The sequence below is a fragment of the Mesoplodon mirus genome, assembly GCF_964341445.2.
Source record: "Mesoplodon mirus genome assembly, chromosome: 6".
In the NCBI taxonomy this organism is placed as follows: Eukaryota; Metazoa; Chordata; class Mammalia; order Artiodactyla; family Ziphiidae; genus Mesoplodon; species Mesoplodon mirus.
In genome coordinates, this window is record NC_138982.1 from 145,883,571 (window position 1) to 145,903,793 (window position 20,223).

The window sequence follows — 20,223 nt, forward strand, 5'->3', positions numbered from 1 at the left end:
GTGTCTGTAACTGAGCGGGACCCCTTGGGGCCTTCGTGGAGGGGGGGCAGACCCCTTGCTCACAGCCTCTGCTGTAGCTCCTTTCTGAAGTGCCCAGATAATAGTATCTTGAGCGTATTTCCTGAGTTTTTCAGATGCTAAAAACCACCACTAAGTGGAAGAAATTAACCACTTGATGATCCTGAGCACGTAGCCCCCAGCCCTTCTGGTGCCTGATGTTAACCACCCTGTTACCTCACCATCAATCGGTTAGAGAACTGTGCACCAGCTGATCACATTCCCTGCCACCCGCCTCCGTCCCCTGGCCTTTAAAAATGTTTTGCTGAAGGCTTTCGGGCAGTTTGGGGGTTTTTGAGCACAACCCCCCCGTCTCCTTGCTTGGCCCTGCAACAAACTTTTCTCTGCTCCAGGCTCTGATGTTTCAGTTGTTTGGCCTCGCGGTGTGTCGTGCACTTGCACTTGGTGCTTGGCAGCAGGTCCGCAGGCGGGACCCTGTCACAGGGCTGTGGCTCAGACACCTGGGGCACCTACATGTGGCTGCTGTCCCAGAGTCGGAGGATGGGCGCTGGCCCGTCTAGGGTTGGCTTGAAGTACCAGGGTCGACTGGATGCTGTCAGGGACACTCAAGGGTCCTTCGCAGGGCCCTCTCTCCTGTGAGTTTGAAAACTTCCATTAAAGCCGCTATGGAGCCAGGCCCTCTTCCTTTGGCTGGACATACATGTCTGTCTACAGCCCTGGAGACGTCCAGAGACATGACAGAGCGCTGCCCTCACTCAGCCCTGACCGCAGCCCTGGGGACGTGGCGGCCCTGCCCAGATACCGCCTTCTTCTTAAGGCTGGTCCACCTGGCCCGCTGGCCCCTCACTGTCCCATTGAAGGGCTTTGCCAGCCCTTGGGGGTTGGGCTTGTTGGGCTTTTAGAGCCTCCAGGTGCCCTCGGGGTCCCTGGTGGGATGCTGAGGTGAGCAGACCTGAGGCGCCCTGGCCCCGCAGTGCCTGTTCCCTCCCGTGCCCCTGGGGGCAGCGTCTGTTGGCCGCCCTGGGCCGGAGGCTCCTCCGTCTTCGGGCTTGCAGTCTCCGCGGGACTGAAGCTTCCCCAATCCCCTGGGCCTCACAGGGTCGGCGTGCCGGGCCCCATTTCCTGGGCTGCTGGGCAGGGGTCCTGGGTGGCGCGGGGAGGGTCCCGCCTGCGTGCCAGCCTGCCCCTTGTTCACGTGCCGCGTGCACTTACGGTTCTGTCAGTCTCCGCGGGTCGTAGACTCTTTTCTTTTGGAATTATTTCAGAATCAGAAGTAAGGCAGAGAAGACTTCTCCCTGGACCTTTGAGAGTGGGTCCGGGGCTCCCGTGGGAGGCGCCTCTGCTGTCTCCTGCCGCTGCTGCCCTTGCTCAGGCTCCCGCCCCAGACGTGCCGCCCTCACCCCAATGGCGGTTGGGCCCCGCGCCGGCCCGGGGACATCCCCTCCCTCACCCACAGCCCCACGGCGCTGACGCCTGCGGGGCGCCTGCCATGCAGCCCCTCCCTCCCGTCACCCTCCTGCAGACCCGCCGGCATCCCGAGCAGCCCGCCGACCTGGCCCCGGGTGACTGGCGGCCCTGCGCCTCCCCTTCCTGCTGGGCTGGGAGGTCGGGGTGAGTGGGGAGGAAAGCAGGCCAGCTCCAGGCACGGCCGCAGCGTGTGGGATCTGACCCTTGGGAAAGGGATTAGATCCCCGTGGGAGTCACGGGGTATGGGCGTCTACAGGGGATCCTGAGCTGACGAGTCCAGCTGACCAGGAGCGCCGCCCTGGCGGAGCTGTCTCTGCGCTGCTTCTCCTTAGACGCCGTGGGTGTGTTGTACCAGCTCGGGAACCTGCGGGACAGTCGAATCCTGAACAGAATGCGCCCCGGGTGGAACGTGGCCTGGGCTTAAGCCGCGTTACCTCTGGAGAAACCAGCTAAGGCCCAGTGAGTGGGGCAGTCTGGAGTCGCTCTGCCTGGTGTGCTGCGGCCCTGCCTGGGGGGCCTGGTGTCCCGCAGCCGGGGCCAGGCGCGATGGTCGGGCACCCTGAATAGCTACACCTGTGTGCACACCTTGGGCTCCTGGCTTTGTCCTGCTCACCCCGTGTTCTCTGTCCGCAGGTGCCAAGGCCAAGGCTGTTTTGCCCAAGAAGGAGAAGCTGAAGCTGAGGCGCGAGAGGTGGCTGCAGAGTAAGCTCCTCTTGTCCCTGGTGGGGCCTTGTCCCTGGTGGGGCTTTATCCCTGGTGGAGCCTTGTCCCTGGTGGGGCCTTGTCCCTGGTGGGGCTTTATCCCTGGTGGAGCCTTGTCCCTGGTGGGGCCCTGTCCCTGGTGGGGCCTTGTCCCGGGCTGGCTCGGAGCCCACTTTGGGTGGCCTGGGGCCCTGGAGGAGGGGGCCTGCGATGTGACAAGCAGGCGGCCCCGCGGGGAAGGGGCTGGCCCTGTCACCCGTGCAAGGGTCCGCAAGGCCTTGCCTCAACCCCAACCTCCCCCACCGGGAACGTCGCAGGAAGCTGCTTCTCCCGTGGAAAACATCGCAAAGGGAGTGCGTGCGGGTCGGGTGTTTTATAATACCTACGAAATTTCCCACTTTCTGGGTCTGCGTGTGTCCCTCCAGGCCCTTCTCCGGGTGTGTGACAGTACGGGGTCCCCAGCATAGGCAGCTCTTCACCCACCTGGTGGGGTCGGGGACCCCGGGCCTCTGCTCTGCGGGGTGTGGTGGCTCCCTCCTTTCTGAGCACCTGTCTGTGGGGTGGATTTCTTCTTATTAATTTTGCTTGGAAAAGATACTTACATTTCATGATGCTGAATATCTGCTGATTTTTTCTAAAGATTTTCTTGTGAAGATTGTTTTGAAATTTTTTTCTTACAGTTGTCTTTTTAGTGTTTTGCTGACTTTTAAAATTTATTTGAAATGGTTTTTTCTTTATGTTCTCATGCAGTTAGAACATGATCTGCGTTATTTTTTCCTTGAAGGTTTTAAAGAAACTGTATGCTTTTAATTTTTTAGAGAAATTTATCAGTTTCTTCCACAATTGTTAATTTTAAGTTTTCTTTCACTTTTTGGATGTTTCTTAAGGAAATGATTCATTCATCCATCTTCTTTTTCACAGTCCCTAGCATGGAGTTGTGCAAAATATTCTTTGTAAAATGATTTGGAAAAGTTAATAGGCCGGGAGCACTGGGGCCCTGAACGTTCCTGGGCTACAATTTTTTGATGACGTTTAAGTTTTCTTCCATGACGGTTGGTCTTTTTTTAACTACTTGAGTTAATCTTGGTCACTCATTTTCCTATAAAAACATCTAATCTAATCAGATTTCAACATTTATTAGCAGAGTTGTTGGCTTCTCATTATTTAATATCCTGTTATCATTCTTTATTTGTATCCTCTTCTCTAATTTCTGGTTAATTTTGTTTCTTCCATGCCAAGAATTCTTGTATTTAGTTGTCACTTCTACTCTTCTTTTTTTTCCAAATTGTTAGTTTCTGTTTTTTTAGTACCCCTTTCTTGGTTTCTTTAGGTTTGTTTTAGTGATGTATTTATTTTTGTATGTTTTGTTTAGGAATGAAAGGCTGTACGTCAGCCTCTGAATATAGCTTTAGCTGCGTCTCCGAAGTTGATTTTACTTAGTATTTTATTACGAAAAGCTTTGTACGGATAAGTAGGAAGAATTTTACAGTGGTGTCCTTATGCCCACCATCCACATTTTACAGTGAGCACCTCATTTCTTTATCACATGCCTGTTCATCTGTCCATCCCATCTGTCTGTCCAAACACCAACCCATGTTTTAGCTACGTGTTCCAAAGTAAATTACAGACTTCAGCACACTTTCTCCCAAATAATTCCGCTGGAGTTCAATATTTGTTTATGGTTCTTTTTAGTTTTTATTTTGAGGTAAAATTTACATGCAATGAAATGCAAATCTTAAGTGTGCTGTTCAGTGATTTATGACAAATGCCTACACCTGTACAACCAGAATCCCTTTCAAGGTGCAGACCATCACCATCACCCAGAAGTGCCCCGTGCCCCTTCCCAGTCCCGACTCCCCCAGAGGTAGCCACCATCTGGTCTTCTTCAGGTCATAGTTTAGGTTTTACTGCTCTAGACATTGTATTAAAGGAGTCATGTAGGATGTGCTCTTTTTGTGTCTGGGTTCTTCTGCTCAGCTTGGCATTGGGCTCATCCGTGCTTCGTGTAGCCGTAGTCTGCACCCTTCTGTTGCTGAGAAGTGTTTCTTTATGTGGACGTACCGTTTGGTGTCCACTTTCCTATGGATGGACACCTGGTCTGTTTTCTCTTTTTAGTTGCTGTGTATAAGGCTGCTATGCACATTCTCTACAAGTCTTTTTGTGGACATATGTTTTCATTTCTCTTGGGTAAATACTTGGAATGGAATGCTGGGTCATAGGGCAGGTGTATGTTTAGTTTTATAAGCAACTGCCAGACGTTTCTCTACTGTGGTTGTACGTTTACGCCCCCCCCCCCCCAGCAACGTGGGAGAGTTGTGGTTGCTCCCCGGCTGTGCCGGCACGTCTGTCCCTGCAGTCCTAGCTGCTGAGCGTGAGGTGCCCGTTGTCATGGTGAATGGGCGTTTTCACGTGCTGCTGCCCGTTGGGGCGCCCTCTGAGGCCCAGGGTCTGTTTCATGAGGCTCTTGCTGGGCTCTTTATTATTGAGCTCAAGGAGTTCCTCTGTCCTGGAGACCAGTCTTGTCAGGTGTGTTTTGCAAATAATTTTCTCACAGACTGTGACTTGCCTATTTAATTTCTTAACAGGTTTTTTTTTTTGATGAACAGAAGTTTAATTTTGAGGAGGCTGATTTGTCTTTTTTCCTTACGGGGTTAGTGTGCGTGTGTGTCTTGTTTAAAAAAATGGCCCAGTCCCAAGTCAGGCGGATAAATCCTACTCTTCTAAAAACTTTACGGTTTTGGCTTTTTCGTTTAGGTTTGTAATCCATCTTGAATTAATGTTTGTCTATGGTGTGAAGTCCTGGTTCAGGTTTTTCTTCTTCTTCTTCTTTTTTTTTTTTTTTTTTTCCCAGTTCCAGCACAATTTGTTGTAAAGACTTTTCTTTCCTCATCAGTTGTCTTCGTGTCTTTGTGAAAAGTCAGATAGCCTCTCAGTACCAGGCTGTCTCAATTGCTGCAGCTGTGAAGCAGGTCTTGGGGTCAGATAAGGGAAGTCCTGTGTCCCAGGTCCTCTGTTTCAAGACTGCTTTGGATGGTCCAGGTTCATAGCATTTCCATATGAATTTTATCACAGGCTTGTCAATTTCTTGAACGTCACCACCACCAACAGAACCTATTACTGCAATGACAGGGGTTGCTTTGAGTCTGTAGATCAGTTCAGGATAATTTTGCCGTTTTAACAATATTGGGTCTTTATCCATGAACGTGGTACCTCTCCCCTTTTATTTACATTTTCCTTAATTTCTGTCATCAGTGTTACGTGGTTTTTAGAGTAGAAGTCTTAGATTTTTTTTTTTTGCATAAGCTTATTGCTGTTTTACAGTTTTACAAGCTGTTATAAATAAAATTCACAAAAGTTTCATTTTCCAGTTTTCTGCTATTTATTATATTATTATTAATTAATTATTTATGAATCATTATTAATTTTGTATCCTCTGGTCTTGCTAAAATTGTGTTAGTTCTGGTAGTTATCCTGTGGATTCCTTAGAATTTTCTGCATAAATGATCATGCTACTAAAATAGAGACAGTTTTACCACTTTCTTTCCAAACTCTGTTTTATGTCGTCTTCTCATCCTCCTGCAGTGGCTGGAACCTTTGTGGCGTTACTAGAAGGGGTGAGAATTGGTCCCAGTCTCCACGGGCTGAGGACTGGGCCATGGTCACTGTCCCGTGAGCCTGCTTTGCTCAGAGTCAGTAACCCCAGGCCGTGATGGGGCATAAAGCTAGTGGTCCTCACGCGAGCTCTGTTTCAGGCCCTGTTTATAAGGAACTTCCCTTCATTTGCTTACAGGTTAGCAAATGTGGGCAAGGAATCAAGGAGAGAATGACCAGGATGGATGGGCCTGCAGGGATCTGGTGCCTCTGCCCTCCTGGGCACCACATAGAAACACAGGTTTCAGCCCATAAAAATTTCCCACGTTCAGCATCCCACACGCCAGTGAAATTGTCTTATTTGTAGTGTTCAGTTCTTGCACAGGTAATTTTTAGGAGTAGCGGGAGGGAGGGACCACCCCCCCTTTACCCAGGATGGCTGGTCGCAAAGCCTGCTCTTCGAGTTCCCACCTCCCTGACGCCTCCTTGTCGGAATTTCCCTCGTTTCATAATTTTCTCCAATATCCAGTAGGCCAGCTCTCTTGTTTCTTGTTCTTTTTCAAAAATGTTTTGGCTATTCTTACACATTTAGTGTTTTTAAAAAATAAGGTTTGGAATTAGATCCCAGGTTCAGTTACAGGCCCTGTTGGAGTTGGAGCTGCGTCAGACTTGAGGCCGGTGTGGGAGCCGCGCTCGGAGCCGCCTGGCCAGGTTGGCGGGGGACTCTGCCATCCCTTCTGTGGCCTGCTTCATCAGTCTGTCTGATGTACACAAGATGAGGAATTTCTGGTAGATAATCTCTCTCAAATTAAGGAAGTTCCTTCTGTTCTTGGTTTCATTGTAATCTTTATCCTGAGCGGAGAGTGAATTCTGTCAGAGTCTCTGGGCACTTCTTGTGGTGACTGTAGCCTTTCCCTTTGAAGCAGCAACTGCAGTGACCACCTGGCACGTGTCCCTGTGTTGTGCTGTCCTTGCATGCTTCGATGCGTCCTAGGTGGGCCCCACGCGTCTTTAACCTAAAATGCTCTGGCTTCGATTCGCTGGCATTCACCTCCATTCTCCTGTGCGCTGGGCCTGCTTTGCTCGCCTGGTCCCCCAGCTTGGGCGCCGGGCCGGCCAGCCAGGGAGGGAGCCACCCTGTCCCTTCCCCTGCCTGAACCCCCCTGACCCCCCGCTTCTGCCTCAGCCCTCCTGGGAGCCAGGGCTCTCTGGGAAGGGTCACCCGGCTTGATGAGGTACTGAGTAGATTGTCTATCCTGTCAGCATGGAGGGTACTGAATTGTCACCCTATACATCCTGATATCCCTGGCATGGAGGAGTGGCCCGGGGCCCAGGGCAGGAGGACCCGGGAGGACGGGCGGTCTTCTTCCCCAGAGCTCAGCTCTTTGGGGTGAGTTGAGGGTCCCCTGGACTCTCCCAGTCTGGATGCAACTGGGGTGGGTGTGTCCCTGACTTGGCTTGTCCGGGTGGGCCTTTCCGAGCTTCTCTGGGCAGCGCGGGCCTTCGAGGCTGGACTGCGAACTTGGGGACGAGCTGCTCCTGCCAGGCCTCCCAAGCAGCTTCTGTTTCCAGAAAGTGTTCTCTTTTGGAAATGCCTGTTAAGGGTCACCACACCTCCCTCACTTCTCACATACACCTCCTGGGGCTTGGGTGGACCGGGCCAAGCCGAGTGCATGCACGTTCTTTGTACTGATAATCGGTGGGCTGTCCTGAGGATCCTCACTCGTGGGCCCCTGTCCAGGGCCCTGTCCTCCTGACCTGCCCCATGCCTGGTGTCATCACCGCCCTTCTGGGTGCCGTGCCCACCGCCATCGCCTCCTGCACCTGCCCCGAGGGGTGGCCGGGTGGCCACAGTGCCTGAAGGGCCGGTTGCAGACTCACAGCCCATCAGGAGGGAGATGCCCCACGTCGGGCCTGCCTGGGCCGCTGGCTGACGCTTCTCTGCTGGCATCTCCAGGCCTCTGTCGGCTGGGCTATGAGTCTATCGGCTGCTTGTCAGGAAGGTGCTCTCAGTTCCCTTTTTAGATGTGATTCAGAGTCTGCAGCCTGGTTATTTATAGCCCAAGAAACCTCGTGCAGTTGGGAGGCAGGAGAGCCTCTCAGGCTCCAGTCTGATTGTCCCAAATCTATCACATCAGAGCCTCATTTCCAAGTTTTTTAGTAGCAGAGCCTTTTTTTTTTTTAAGGAATCTAATGCAGAACAATCAACAAATCAATTGTCACAGGTTCAGGCAGTTTCCCTGGAGCAAGGTCTGCACACAAGCTAGTGAGCTGGCGTTTTCCACGAGCCACACTGTGGAAATAATGCATTTGAGTACGTGTTTTATTAGCAATTTTTTTTTTTTTTTTTTTTTTTGCGGTACGCAGGCTTCTCACTGTTGTGGCCTCTCCCGTTGCGGAGCACAGGCTCCGGACGCGCAGGCTCAGCGGCCATGGCTCACGGGCCCAGCTGCTCCGCGACATGTGGGATCTTCCCGGACTGGGGCACGAACCCGCGTCCCCTGCATCGGCAGGCGGACTCTCAACCACTGCGCCACCAGGGAAGCCCCAAATGAAAGCTTTGTTTTTGCTTTTTTTTTTTTTTTTTTCGCAATTTTGAAATACATATATTTTAAAATGAAAGTCAGATCCTGAGGCCACTTCCCTGTCCAGGCCCTGCCGAACCCCTTCTCTGTAGAGGCTGCAGCCCTGCCGGCCGGCACAACCTCACCCCGGCAGCTCGTCCGTGCCCTGCCCTCTGCTTGGCACCCTGGACCCCCGGGCCCCACCGTCCCCTCCCCAGGGTCTGTCCCAGTGCCCATACCCCTCTTCCCAGGCCCCCCCACCAGTGCAGGAGCCCCCTTGAGACCTTGCGGTGCATGTTTCCTCTTGCTTTGGACCTGGCCACTCTCACCCTGTTCCCTTGTTGGGGACCCTCCTGCCTGCAGACGTATCCCGTGGGGACCTCTTTCTCCTTCCTGGGCGTGTGTGTCCCTAGGAGGCACAAGGGAAGCAGAGTGGGAGGGGGCCGGCTCCTCTGACTGTGCGGCCCCTCCCTCCTCCCACCCCACTCCCGCGGCCGGCCTGGCCTTCTCAGGGGCAGCTCCCCCGCCTGCAGCCCGTCTCCTCATCAGCCTGTAATTCGACAGCCACCTTCGGGATTAAGGGGAGCAGACCGCTGGGAGTCAGCCCGCCCCGGGGTCCCGGCCGAGCTCGGGCTCTGCGGACTGGGAGTCGGGACCCTCTGTCGCTGAGGGTGGCGGCCGCGCGCTTGTCCTCCTGGGTCCCCTCTCGCTGACCCCTTATCCCTCTCCCTCAGAGATCGAAGCCACAAGGCTGGCGGAGCAGAATCGCAAGGCGGAGCGGAGGCGCAGGGCCACGGTGGTGGTAGGGGACCTGCAGCCCCTGAGGGACGCCCTGCCCGAGCTGCTGGAGCTGGAGACAGGTGGCCGGCGGTGAGTGTCCTGGCCACGGGGCCGCCGCCTTGTCCAGGGTGGGAGGACAAGCAGGTGGGTGGCCAGGCCGGGCACTGACCCCGCAGAGGCCCGTCTTGACTTGGACACCCTTGTCCCAGGCCCAGCCATGAGCTAGGGGCCCTGGGGCCTCCTTGGGGGCGGGTGCCCGGTGGCACGTGGGCAGCACTGTTGCTCTTCCGCCGTGTGGCCAGAGCGGCTCAGCCGGGCCGCCGCCGGGCTCCGTGCTCTCCTGCTTGTCTCCCGGGAGCCGCAGCTGCTGCCTTTGCCGCCTCCCTCCCCGGACTGGCCGTCCTCCTGGGGCCCTTCCTGCCTCCGCGAGTCCTGTGTGCTGTAGGAGAGTGCGTCCCTCTGCTGTGCCCGGGCTGCCGTTTCCGAGCAAGGGTGAGGCCGCCTGGCATGGCCGGGAGGCGCCAGCGCAGGTGTGACCACGACCTCGGCTTTAGGACGAACAGGCAGCAATTGGAGGGCCTTTCTGTTCTGTCACAGTTGCCGGACCGCCATCATTTACTGTGTTGTCTCTCATTTTGCCTTTTTGAAATAATTCTTTCTCCTACTGAATTCCCCTCTGAGGAGGAAAGATCCAGGGTTGGCAGGGGACACGCTCAGGGCCTCTTGGCTGCAGAGCCAGATGGTCGGTCCAGGCCGGTTCCGGGATGGAAGCGCCCAGAACATCAGGTCCAGATGAGGAGTGGCCAGCAGAGCTGAGATTTGGCGACGGAACCAGAACCCAAAATGCACATTCCATTCCTGGTTCTTGAACAAAAATGTGACCCGGTCAAGCATCCTCTCCCTGCTTTTAGTTTTCTCATCTGAAAAATGTGCTCGGGGCTCCCCGAGGGGAGAGAGCCATGTACACACGGCGGCCAGCAGCCCGAGGAGGACCGCGTGGGGCTGCGGGGGCTCAGCTGCTCTCCCAGCCCCAGCCTCCGGGCGACCGGGGTCACCGATTCCCCCTCTAGTGCCTCTTGGCACTGGGGAGCTGTTCGTTTAAGTAAACATTATTTTAGAACAGTGTTTGAATATAAATAGAAAAATGACGGAGATAATACCAACAGTCCCAGTGTAACTCACACGCGGCTTCCTCTCTGTGACGTCTTACGTCAGCGTGTGCGTTTGTCACAATTAAGGAACCAACACTGATTTGTAAGTAATAAGCTTAAAATAATAATCGACTAAAAGCTCACAGTTTATTCAGACTTGCTCAGTTTTCCTTGGTGTCCTTCTGCTGTCCCAGGACCACATCCAGGACCCCATGTGACACGTAGTCATTGTGTCCCCTCAGAGCTCCTCTGGGCTGTGGCAGTCTCTCAGACCTCTTGTCTTTAATGACCTTGACCGTTTTGAGGACCAGTCAGGCGTTTTTCAGGACGTCCCTCAGTGAAGACCACAGAGGGGAAGGGCCCTTCTCATCACGTCCCCTCCGGGGTGCGTGCTGTCACGTAACCTGCACCGTGGACGCTGACCTTGGTCACCTGGCACAGGTGTGTCTGTCAGGTCTCTCCGCTGTGCAGCTGCTCCCCCTTCCCCCCTGTCCTCTGGAAGGAGGTCGCCGTGCACACCCCGCACCCAAGGAGGGGGGACGCTCCCCTGCCCTCCCCGAGGACGGAGTGTCTGCAGAACCACGTGGATTCTCCCGCAGAGCAGATTCCCTCTTCCCCCGTTTCTGTATCAATCACTCATTTACGTCCATTTGGACCCGTGGGTATTTATTTTATACTTCGGACCATGATCCAGTACAACTTTGCTCTGTTGCTGAACCGGCTCCAGCTCTGGCCCCTGGCAGCTCCCTCAGTTGGCTCCGCTGTCCCCCCGACACACCCATCTGTGGAGGCTGTTGTGTTTTGTTTCCGAGCACTTTCCTTCCTCTCTGGCACAAGGTGCTCCAGGCTCATCCCGGGCATTTCCTGCTCCTGTCCGAGAGTCGGCGTTTCTCCAGGGAGCCCGGGTCCCTTCTGTTGGAAGTGGTGTAAGAAACCAAGATCTGGGCACTCACTGGTGTGCTGACCGCGGCTGGGGTGTGGTTGCTTCTAGGTCCTCTCAGCTGACAGCAGGGACATAGGTGTGTGTCCTGACCCAGGTGTGTTCCTGTGAAATTCGGGGAACAGTCTGCAAGTCCATCCTCATTTTTCATGCCGACCGACAAGTCTGGGGTCCCCAAGACCACTCTTAGGTTTGATGATCCTCACAGAAGGCCATTACCCTCAGTTACAGTTCATTACGGAGAAGAATACAGATTAAAATCAGCCAGGGGAGGGCTTCCCTGGTGGCGCAGTGGTTGAGAGTCCGCCTGCCGATGCAGGGGACACGGGTTCATGCCCCGGTCCGGGAAGATCCCACATGCCGCAGAGCGGCTGGGCCTGTGGGCCATGGCCGCTGAGCCTGCGCGTCCGGAGCCTGTGCTCCGCAACGGGAGAGGCCACAACAGTGAGAGGCCCGCATACTGCAAAAAAAAAAAAAATCAGCCAGGGGAGGAGACCATGGGGAGGGCCTGGGAGTGTTCCAGTCTTCCCTCCCTGTAGGGGCAGCACAGAGGTCTTGCCCAGGATGTGCAGGGACCCCTACCAGTCTCCACCCCTGGGGGGCATGGGCGAGCAGGCCGGCAAGCTTTGCCTGTGGTCCCTTCACTCGATTTTTGTGGCCTTCTAGCCAAGTGACGCCTGGCTGGGAGCCCCCAGCCCCATTCACAAGGTTGGGGTCCCCATGTCATCAACCCTCAGTCTTTCAGCTCCTAGAGCAGACCCAGCCCTGCGATGTTTGCTCCACAAGGTGTTTGGCCTCTTCTGTGCCTTCACAAGGGCAGGGTTTCCTGGAGCTGGGAGAAGGCGGTGCCCTTCAGGGCACCTCACGCCAGGGGTGCCTGTTAAAAGCAGTAGGTTGCACGAATGGCCCAGCTGATAGGTGACTTCAGGACATGCCCCCAGGCATCCGAGTTGGGTGGAATGTGTTGGGGGGCAGCCTTGTGCCTGGGAACCCAGATCCCGAGTGCAAGGCCTCCGTCCCCAGTCGCCATCTGGGACACCCTGACTGAAGCCTTGGGCTGCTCCCAGCCTGTCCCAAACCTGGGTGGCCTGGCAGGGCAGTGCAGGGAGAGCCCGAGGCTCTGAGTGGGCCCAGCGGGTCCAGGTGTTCCCCACACTCCGGGTGGGCTCCGCCCAGCACTGACCGGGCACCAAGGCCCCCTGGAGAGCCTGCGGGGCCCCTGAGGCCAGAGCCAGTGAGTGGGCAGTGCCGCTGCCAATGGGCCGCGCTCATCAGGGAAGATTAGACTCCCAAGGAAGTCGATCCTCTGCGGCCCAAAGGTCGTAGCGGACGAAGGTGGAGGGCCTCATGCATGGAGCCTGGACCCGACGTCAGCAGGGCTCACTCGGCCCCTGGGACCTCCGGGGTTCGCCCGCTGGTGCTTGGTTTTGGGCCCCCGTCCCCTTGGGCTGGGTGTGATACATGGGCTCATTCATGTCAGAGGGGGAGGGGCAGGGGGTGGCACAAGAGCCTCAAAACTGGGAGGCACCTGGGCGCACCTGGGCGCTCAGTGCCGGCTGAAGAGAGCCTGTCAAGAACGCACTGGCCTTTCTTACAGTTGGGGAAACAGGCTTCGAGGTGGAGCAGCTTCCCTGAGGTTCCTCCCAGGGCAGACAGGGCTGGGGTCCTCTTCCAGCCCAGGCACCTCTGCGGACACTTTGGCAGCGGGCAGTGTCCTCTGAGCTGCAGTTGGTCCTGGCAGGAAGGTCTCTGCCCACTGTCCACCGGACTCGGCCGTGCGGCCAGAGCCAGGCCTGGCTGCCGTAAGTGAGCTGGGGCCCTCCCCGGGGGGACTCCAGAGCGGGCGGGCGGGACGGGCTGGCGTCGGGTGTGAAAGCCCCTGCCCCGGGCCGCTGGGGTGAGTGCTGGGGGTCAGTTCCCTTCAAGCCCGCGGCCTCGGGGAATCCACCCCGCCTGTGTCTGTCCACAGTGGAAAACACCACTGGGGAGGGTCCTGCCTTCCCCTGTGAGTTGCCTGACGGGCCCTGGACGTGCCCTGAGGCTCGGGCGAGGGTCCTGCCCTTCCTCGCCCCCCCACCGTGCCCGCACTGCACTGTGCTTGGCCGCACCTGGACCCTGGGCCCCGAGGGGACTCCTGGGTATGTGTTCACACCTTGGTGCCCTCGGCCGTGGGAAGCCTTCTTACCTTGTGCTAGACGGGGGTGGAGGCCCAAGGCCTCCTGATCCCCCAGCGCGTGGCCGCCTCCTGGGGGTGCTGGCTGGGGGAAGGGAGCCCGGGCCCACCGGTTCGGCAAGGGTGGGGCCTCCCGGGAGCTCTGGGTGGTCGGCGGGGGACCTGCTCCCGGGTGGACACAGAGAGTGTCAGTGGTCGAAGGAACAGGGCCGCAGTGTTCTGGGACCGAGGCTGGCCTGGAGTGGCACGGAGCACCCCCAGAGCGGCCGGGACGTGGGGAGCGGAGACGAGAAACGCCTTTCATTCATAACTTACGAAGAGACTTGAATACACGATGAGGGCTCCCAGTCTGGAGGCTAAATTTAGGTGTCGGCCCAGGATTCCCGGGTTTTCTGGGCCGTACCGCCCCAGCTGGGTCCCTCCCGCCCCTGCTGGGTCCCTCCCGCTGTGTGGCACCTTGAGGCCGCACGTGCCCCCAGGCTCACGCGGGAGGCGAGCCCTGTGTGCACTATGGACCGTGGCCTGAGTCGGGTGCTCTGGCAGAGGTCCAGGTGGGCACGTGCTCTCCTGACTGTCTTCTCCATGTCCCCAGCAGGGCGGCCATCGGGCCCCGGGCAGCCCAGCTGAGCCGGATGAGTGCGGCGCAGAGGTTCCAGCTCCTGTGAGTACGGCCCCGCCACCGCACGGCCCACCCCCGGGACTGTCAGGCGTCGGGCCACGTCCCCCGACCCCAGTCCCTCGGGTGCCGGGGACAGCTCAGCCAGGGCCAGCTCTGGGCCCAGCCTGTCTCCAGGGGCCAGGAAGCCCCTTCCCCCAGGGCAGTGAGGGGAGCAGCTGCTGGCTCTCGGGGCCCAGATCCTAGGCGTCTTGCGTGTGTGGACATGTGGCTGGGCAGTCAGTCATCCAGTGGGGTCCAGAGTCTCCCCGTTCGCAGCACAGACAGCTGGGGCCCAGTGTGGTTTGGCCTTGCCCGCGGTCACATCCCTGTGGGGGCAGAGCATGGCCGGGCCCTCCACGCATCCTTCCCGCCCAAGGCCAGGGCCGTCCCCACCGTGGTGCCACGATGGACTCATGTGGGATTGTGCTGGAGCTGCTGCCCTGAGGTTCTGGCCAGGCCATCCGTGGCCATGCTGGGCTGTGGGCCCGTGCGGCTCCAGACGGGGGCCGGCTGGCTGTAGGGACAGGCGCAGAGTGGCAGCCCCGCAGTGGACTCTGCTGCGGAGGGGCGGGCCCACTGTAGCATCCCCATCGCCATGGCCACCGTGGGGCCCGGAGCTCCTGTGCCCGGTTCCTGCTGGAGGTCCCGCCTATGTGAGGCCTCGTGTGTGCAGGGCGCCTGCCCTGCTGCCTTTGATAGCCGCTCCCTGTCACAGTCCGGGATGAGAGGCCTTTGTGACCACGAGGAGGCCCCTGGGCAGCCACTCTTGTCCTGCCCAAAGCCCCTGTCGGGCCTCAGACCCCCCTCGGCCTGCCCCCACCCCCCACCCCAGACGCTCCAAGCAGAACTTCACAGCGCACAGCCTTACTCACTCCCCACCCCTCATCCTGGTCCTGGACCACCCTTTGCTGGTGTCCCTGCAGGCTGGCCGAGCCAAGGCTGGTCCTGGGGGTGCTGACGGCTCATCCCCAGCCCCCCACCGAGGGCATGGGGTTTGCTGACCTCTGCTCTCCATTCTTTCAGCGAGGAAGAAAGGACACGGTTTCGGGAGCTGCTGGCCAGCCCGGCCTACAGAGCCAGCCCCCTGCAGGCCATCGGGCGGCAGCTGGCCCAGCAGATGCGGCTGGAGGGCGGTGGGCAGTCCTGACGCGGCGCGGGGCGTGCCTGGGCTCCGGGGACGCCCACGAGGAGGTGCCCAGGGGGCCAACTCTGCTATTGTCGCCCTGCTCCACCAGCCCCTAAGCGACGGGGCTGCTGTCCTCGGCCCAGGCGGGTCTACCGAAGTGAGACAGGCAGTTGACATGGTAGTGTTGTGACTACCCATTTATTTTTGCAATAAAAAAGGTGCTGGAAGAATCCAGGATGTCCATGGAGCTCGGTGCCGGCCACCCAGGAGGTGGTGTGGCCACTCGGCTGGCATTCTTCACGCTTTTCTCTTTTGTCTGAGTTTGTCAACAGTGACTGCACGTTGTGTATTATTTTAAGAGAAAAACCTTCTAGCTTCCTGGTGCTCCAGTGGCTCCAGGCTGACCATGGCTGGGCATGGCTCTGCCCCCTTCTCCAGATGCCCTCGGTCAGGGCCCCCAACCTCTGCCCGGATGCCAGGAGCTTCCCTCTCCGCTGCGCTGGGAGTGGTGGGGGGAGGGAGGATGGGGGTGCGGTGCCAGCTTGGCGCCGCCGTCCACCACGGCAGACTCGGGCCTCGCCCTGGAAAGTGGCCTGAGAAGTTGCAAGCGTGTGGGGACGCCACCCTCCCCCCAACAAAGAGCCCTGACATCAGGCCGGCGCAGGTGGGGTGGTGAAAGCAGGAGGGCGGGTGGGAGAGACCCCGCCAGCCTGGGAGCCTGCTGGCTGTGGTCTCGGAGCCGGGGGGACTTCCACGTTCACAGCCCTGTCTGGTTTTAATCTTTGCAGAATGAACTTGGATTATCTGGTAATAAAGTTAAGTGACAAACGGTTCCATGGTTTTTGTGTGCATTTTAAATGCAAACAGCAGGAGAAGGCTCGCAGGGCTCGTGGGCCTGGGCTGTGGTGCCCGCCTGGCAGGGCCTTTGAGGGGCTCTGGGCTGGGCCTGCGGGAGGGAGTGTGGGGCTGGAGGAGGAGCCCCCTGAGGGGCGTGGGGAAGGCAGAGTGTCCGGGGCAGGGGTGTCACCGGGCGGCCAGAGCAGCAGGTACCAGTCTCAGGAAGCCAGGAGCTGCGCGCGGGAGGGTCGAGCACTGCCCTTTGGGGAAGCGGGTGGGGCGCGGTCCCCAGGGAAGAGGTGACATTGGTCCACACGCAGCAGGGGGTGCCTGCTGCTTGCCTGGAGGCTGGGGGGTAGGATGGGAGCAGCTGGGAGAGGGGACTTGAGGCTGGGGACAGCAGAGCCCTGAGAGAGGGAGGATGTGGGTCGTGGTGTTCTGGGTAGAGGGTCAGGGTCGCTCTGGGGCCCCAGCAAATCCTTCCTCTGCCGCCGTGCTGGGTGGGGTTCAGGGCGGGCGAGGGGAGGAAGGGCCCAGCGGGTGGGAGGTGGAAGGCCTAGGAGCCCGGGGGACTGGAGGGTGGCTTGCGTGGGGGCCACGCCCTCGGACCTCGGGGTTATTGACGGAGGACCCTGCGCGTCTGCTCCTGGCTTTGTCCAGAGGGTCCCGCGTGGGGTTCCCCGTGGCCGCCCACCCGCACCGAGTCGTCGGCGGGCCCGACCCTGTTTGTGCCTGGCGTTGGGTGTCACCAGATTTGTCTTGAGTGGGCATCCGCTGGGTGGGGCAGGGAGGGGGACAAGGCACAGACGCGTCTCCTGGGGAGCCAGGTCCTGTGGCGCTCGCAGCCAGGTTTGCCCAGACTCCAGACGTGCTGCTTCTGGCATGTTCCTCGTGCAGCGATAACACTGGTGACGCGTCCTGGCCGAGGTCGTGGTGCTGAGGGGCCTTCAGGGTCCCCAGGGTCGGGAGGGTGGGGGCCGGCGGGGCTGCACGGCAGCGGCTTCCACGCCCTGTGCTGCCTCTTCCAAAGCTGTTCAAACACCGTAGGTGGAATGGTGATGGCAGGCATATTCCTGACGTGGGCTTGTGCTTCTTGAGTCCTCCTGAAGGTTAAGAAATCTTAATTTTAAGATTCTGGGGAGAAAGTCTGTGATTACTTCTATTGATGTTTCTGAATCCAAATGTTTCTTCTGGTGCCACAGAGGCTGCTGGGTTGTAGGGCCTCCTGCTGGGCCTGGAGCCTTGTCCTCCTGTCCCCCTGGTCCCGCCCCCTGAAGAGGTCCTGGGACCTTCTCTCCAGAGGGAAACTGAGGCCTGGAGACGGGGAGCCTCCCCACAGCCGGCGCGGGGCTCTCGGGAACCCAGAGCTTCTGGCTGCCCTGTGACCCCCACTTACACCTTGACCTTGCCCTCAATTCAGGTCAGCACCAGCCGAGCCACAGCGCAGGGCTCGGGTGCCCCGGGAGGAACGGGCCCCAGGACGCTGCCCCCCGCCAGCGTCCTCCTCCTGCCTCGGCATCTGGTTTTTAGCACAGCGGTAGTTATTCCCAAGTCAGCGTCTCTCCTGGGTTGGGAGCAGTCTAATCACTAGCGATGTTTAATTAGAGAACCAGGCGCAGGTCGGCCCTCTGGCTGCAGGGCTCCTGCGGGGACGGGCGGGCCAGCCCTCCCTCTGCCTCCCTGATGTGCCCTCGTCCTCGTCCCCGTCCCCTGGCAGGGCCCACCTCCAGCTCCGTCTCATTCAGCCAACCCTTTCTGGCCTAATCTGTGGCCGGCCCGAGTCACCCCACCAGAGGGAGAGGAGACCCCTCCACACAGGGAGCTGTGTCCAGTAGGGCAGGAACAACTGTCCCGTAAGCCCAGTCCGGGCTTGCCTGGGGCCCACCGGAGGAGGAGGCAGGGGCACGGTGGCAGGTGTGAGCGACGGGTCATCAGCTCCGTGCCAGCTGAACTCACACCCCAAGGGCAGGCAGGCCCCTCCTGGCTCTGCATCTGCATGGGTGGGGTCCTGGAGGCGTCAGGCTGGGCGGCAGCCCGCAAGGGCAGTTTGCACTGGCTCCCGGATGACTGCAGAGCAGGCTGGGGATGCTGTCTAGCTGACGCCTGGGAGGAGGAGAGGGGTGCCGTGGTCATCTGCTAGTCCCTACCACAGGCTGCTCGTAACAGGAAGCCCAAGTCATCGTGGCCGATTGTGCTTAAAACGGGGGAGAGTTGTCCCTTGCACGGCGAGGATCTGGGAACAGGCAGACCAGGTCTTCAGGGTGCTGTCAGCAGCCCAGGCTCCACTGTGTCTCCTCATCTTTGTGCTAAAACAACTGCCAGCGCCCCAACCATCACATTCCAGCCAGGGAAAGGGGGAGGGGCAGAGGGCAAACAGCAAGAGGGACGGGAAACCTGCCCTGCTCCCGTTTTAAGTCCTCCTCAGAGGCCCACCCGGGGATGTCCGGTCCCATCTCATTGGCCAGGGCTGGGTTACGTCCCCTCCCCAGGTTCCAGGGAGGCTGGGCAGGCAGGGACAGCCTCTGCTGTGGAGAGCGGGCCTCCTGCCCTCTGGCCCTTGGGGAGGCCGCCAGTCCCTGACCACGTGCCCCTGCCTTTGGCCTCAGCGCCAAACCCTGCAGTCTCTCTGGGGGATTTGTCACCAGCGTCCGGGAGGGAAGTTGCCCATCCTAGGGGTGGTGATGGCCAGGCACGGGACTGCACGGGAGCACTTGTGTGGAAGTGCCCGTTCCACAGCCCAGGCTGGACAAGGCAGGGTGCCCATGGTGTCCCCTCCAGGCCCAGGAGGGGTCCTCAGAACGGAGGTGGCGTCCCACCAAGAAGCAGCTCTCAGGAGGGGGCCGTCCCAGGGCTGTGGCCCAGTCTGCTCTGGGGGCACATGGCGGGTTGGGGGCCAGGCCAGCCCCTGCACGTCCCACACCCGCCCGGTGGCCTCGGGGAAGCAGGGCTGTCCACATCGGAGTCCTCCACGCCGTTCGGGCACGTCTTCCTGTCGGGGTGCATTGGGCAGGTGGCTGGTGCCTCTCTCTGGACATCAAGGAGCAGCCTGTGTCCCCTCGCCAGGCCCTTGTTGCCAGGGTGTCTGCGAGCTGCCCGCAGGCCCAGCAGGGGCAGCAGGTGCTTTCTTTATACCTGTGCTGAGCGCGTGGAAGCGGGTGGGGGAAGTGGTCAGCAGGGCAGCGGCTGTCAGCTGGGCGGGCAGGAGGGCTCCCCGCTAGGAGCCTGACCCCTGGACCAGGTGAAGGTCAGATGTCCAAGGGCGAGATGCTCGGGGATGAGCAGGCGGCGGAGGGTGTGCTTTGAGCCCCGGCCCTGCAGAGCTGTGACGGGTCCTGGTGTGGCGAGGGTGCGGGATGCCGGGTGGGAGTGGGGAGACCCCAGGCGCCGGGGCTGGGCAAGGGCCCCTTGTCGTGGGCGGACCCAGCCCTGGGAGTAGGCGGGGTCCCCATTTTTCGGAAAAGAGCAGGGGGGTGACGGGGGGCTCTTGGGGGGTGGTGGAGGCTCTCAGGGTGCTGCTCAGGGGGCCCCACTTAGGGGGCTGCTCTGCCACAGGGCTCCTGAGTTTAGACGTCGTGTGCTGCTCGGCCACAGGCAGCCGGAGGACGCTGCAGGCCAGGTGGGCAGCTGGGCCCCGCGGGCCCCCAACCCTGCTTGGACAAGGTCCCGACTGGTGGGTGATGTTGGCGGGGAGTGTGGGGCAATAACTGCTGTGACCCTTGGCTGTTCCTGCTCCAGGGCCACGTGCCCCAAACTCCCTGCTCAGTTTTGCGCTGAGAGGTGAGTTCAGGTTTGGACATGGGGCAGGTCTGGGACATTCTGATGGGGGCCTGCAGACACCCCTGCTGCTGCTGGCCGGGGCCATGTCCTGGGGAAGAGCCGGGCACTGCCCTGTCCTTGCCCAGCCCCACTCGGCAGCCCGGCTGTCTTCCCAAAGGCCCTGTCCCAACCCCAGCCCGTGGCCCAGGCCTCTGCTCACCCACAGGCCCTCTGGGCACTGGTCACTGCGACGGTGCCATTGGGCTTTCCTGCCCGGCTACAGGAACGTCTGCCTGCTGGGCTGGCCTCCCGAGCCCCTGCAAGGCCACCTCTTCTGTGGAGACTGCCCGCTGCCCCCCGGGCGGACCTGCCTCCTCCTGTCCCCTGAGTGGGCTCTGGGGCCCCTTTCCCAGAGCCGGGTCAGAGGTCCTTTCGGGGCCCACCTGCCCCTGGTCCCAGG

At 59.3% G+C, this 20,223-nt stretch overlaps 1 protein-coding gene across 2 annotated transcripts in view; it reads left to right on the forward strand.

Moving 5' to 3' along the window:
- SLX9 (SLX9 ribosome biogenesis factor) overlaps positions 1-15,996 on the forward strand; it is a 28,957-nt gene extending 12,961 nt beyond the window's left edge. Inside the window, exons 3-6 of one of the 2 annotated variants that reach the window (XM_082625541.1) lie at positions 2,119-2,187; positions 9,077-9,212; positions 13,979-14,047; positions 15,068-15,996. In XM_082625541.1, coding sequence (XP_082481667.1) covers positions 2,119-2,187; positions 9,077-9,212; positions 13,979-14,047; positions 15,068-15,191 — 398 coding nt within the window. In that variant the 3' untranslated portion in view covers positions 15,192-15,996. The remainder of the gene's footprint in view (positions 1-2,118; positions 2,188-9,076; positions 9,213-13,978; positions 14,048-15,067) is intronic. The other variant, XM_082625542.1, reaches the window with a different exon arrangement.
- Positions 15,997-20,223: the final 4,227 nt, after the last annotated feature.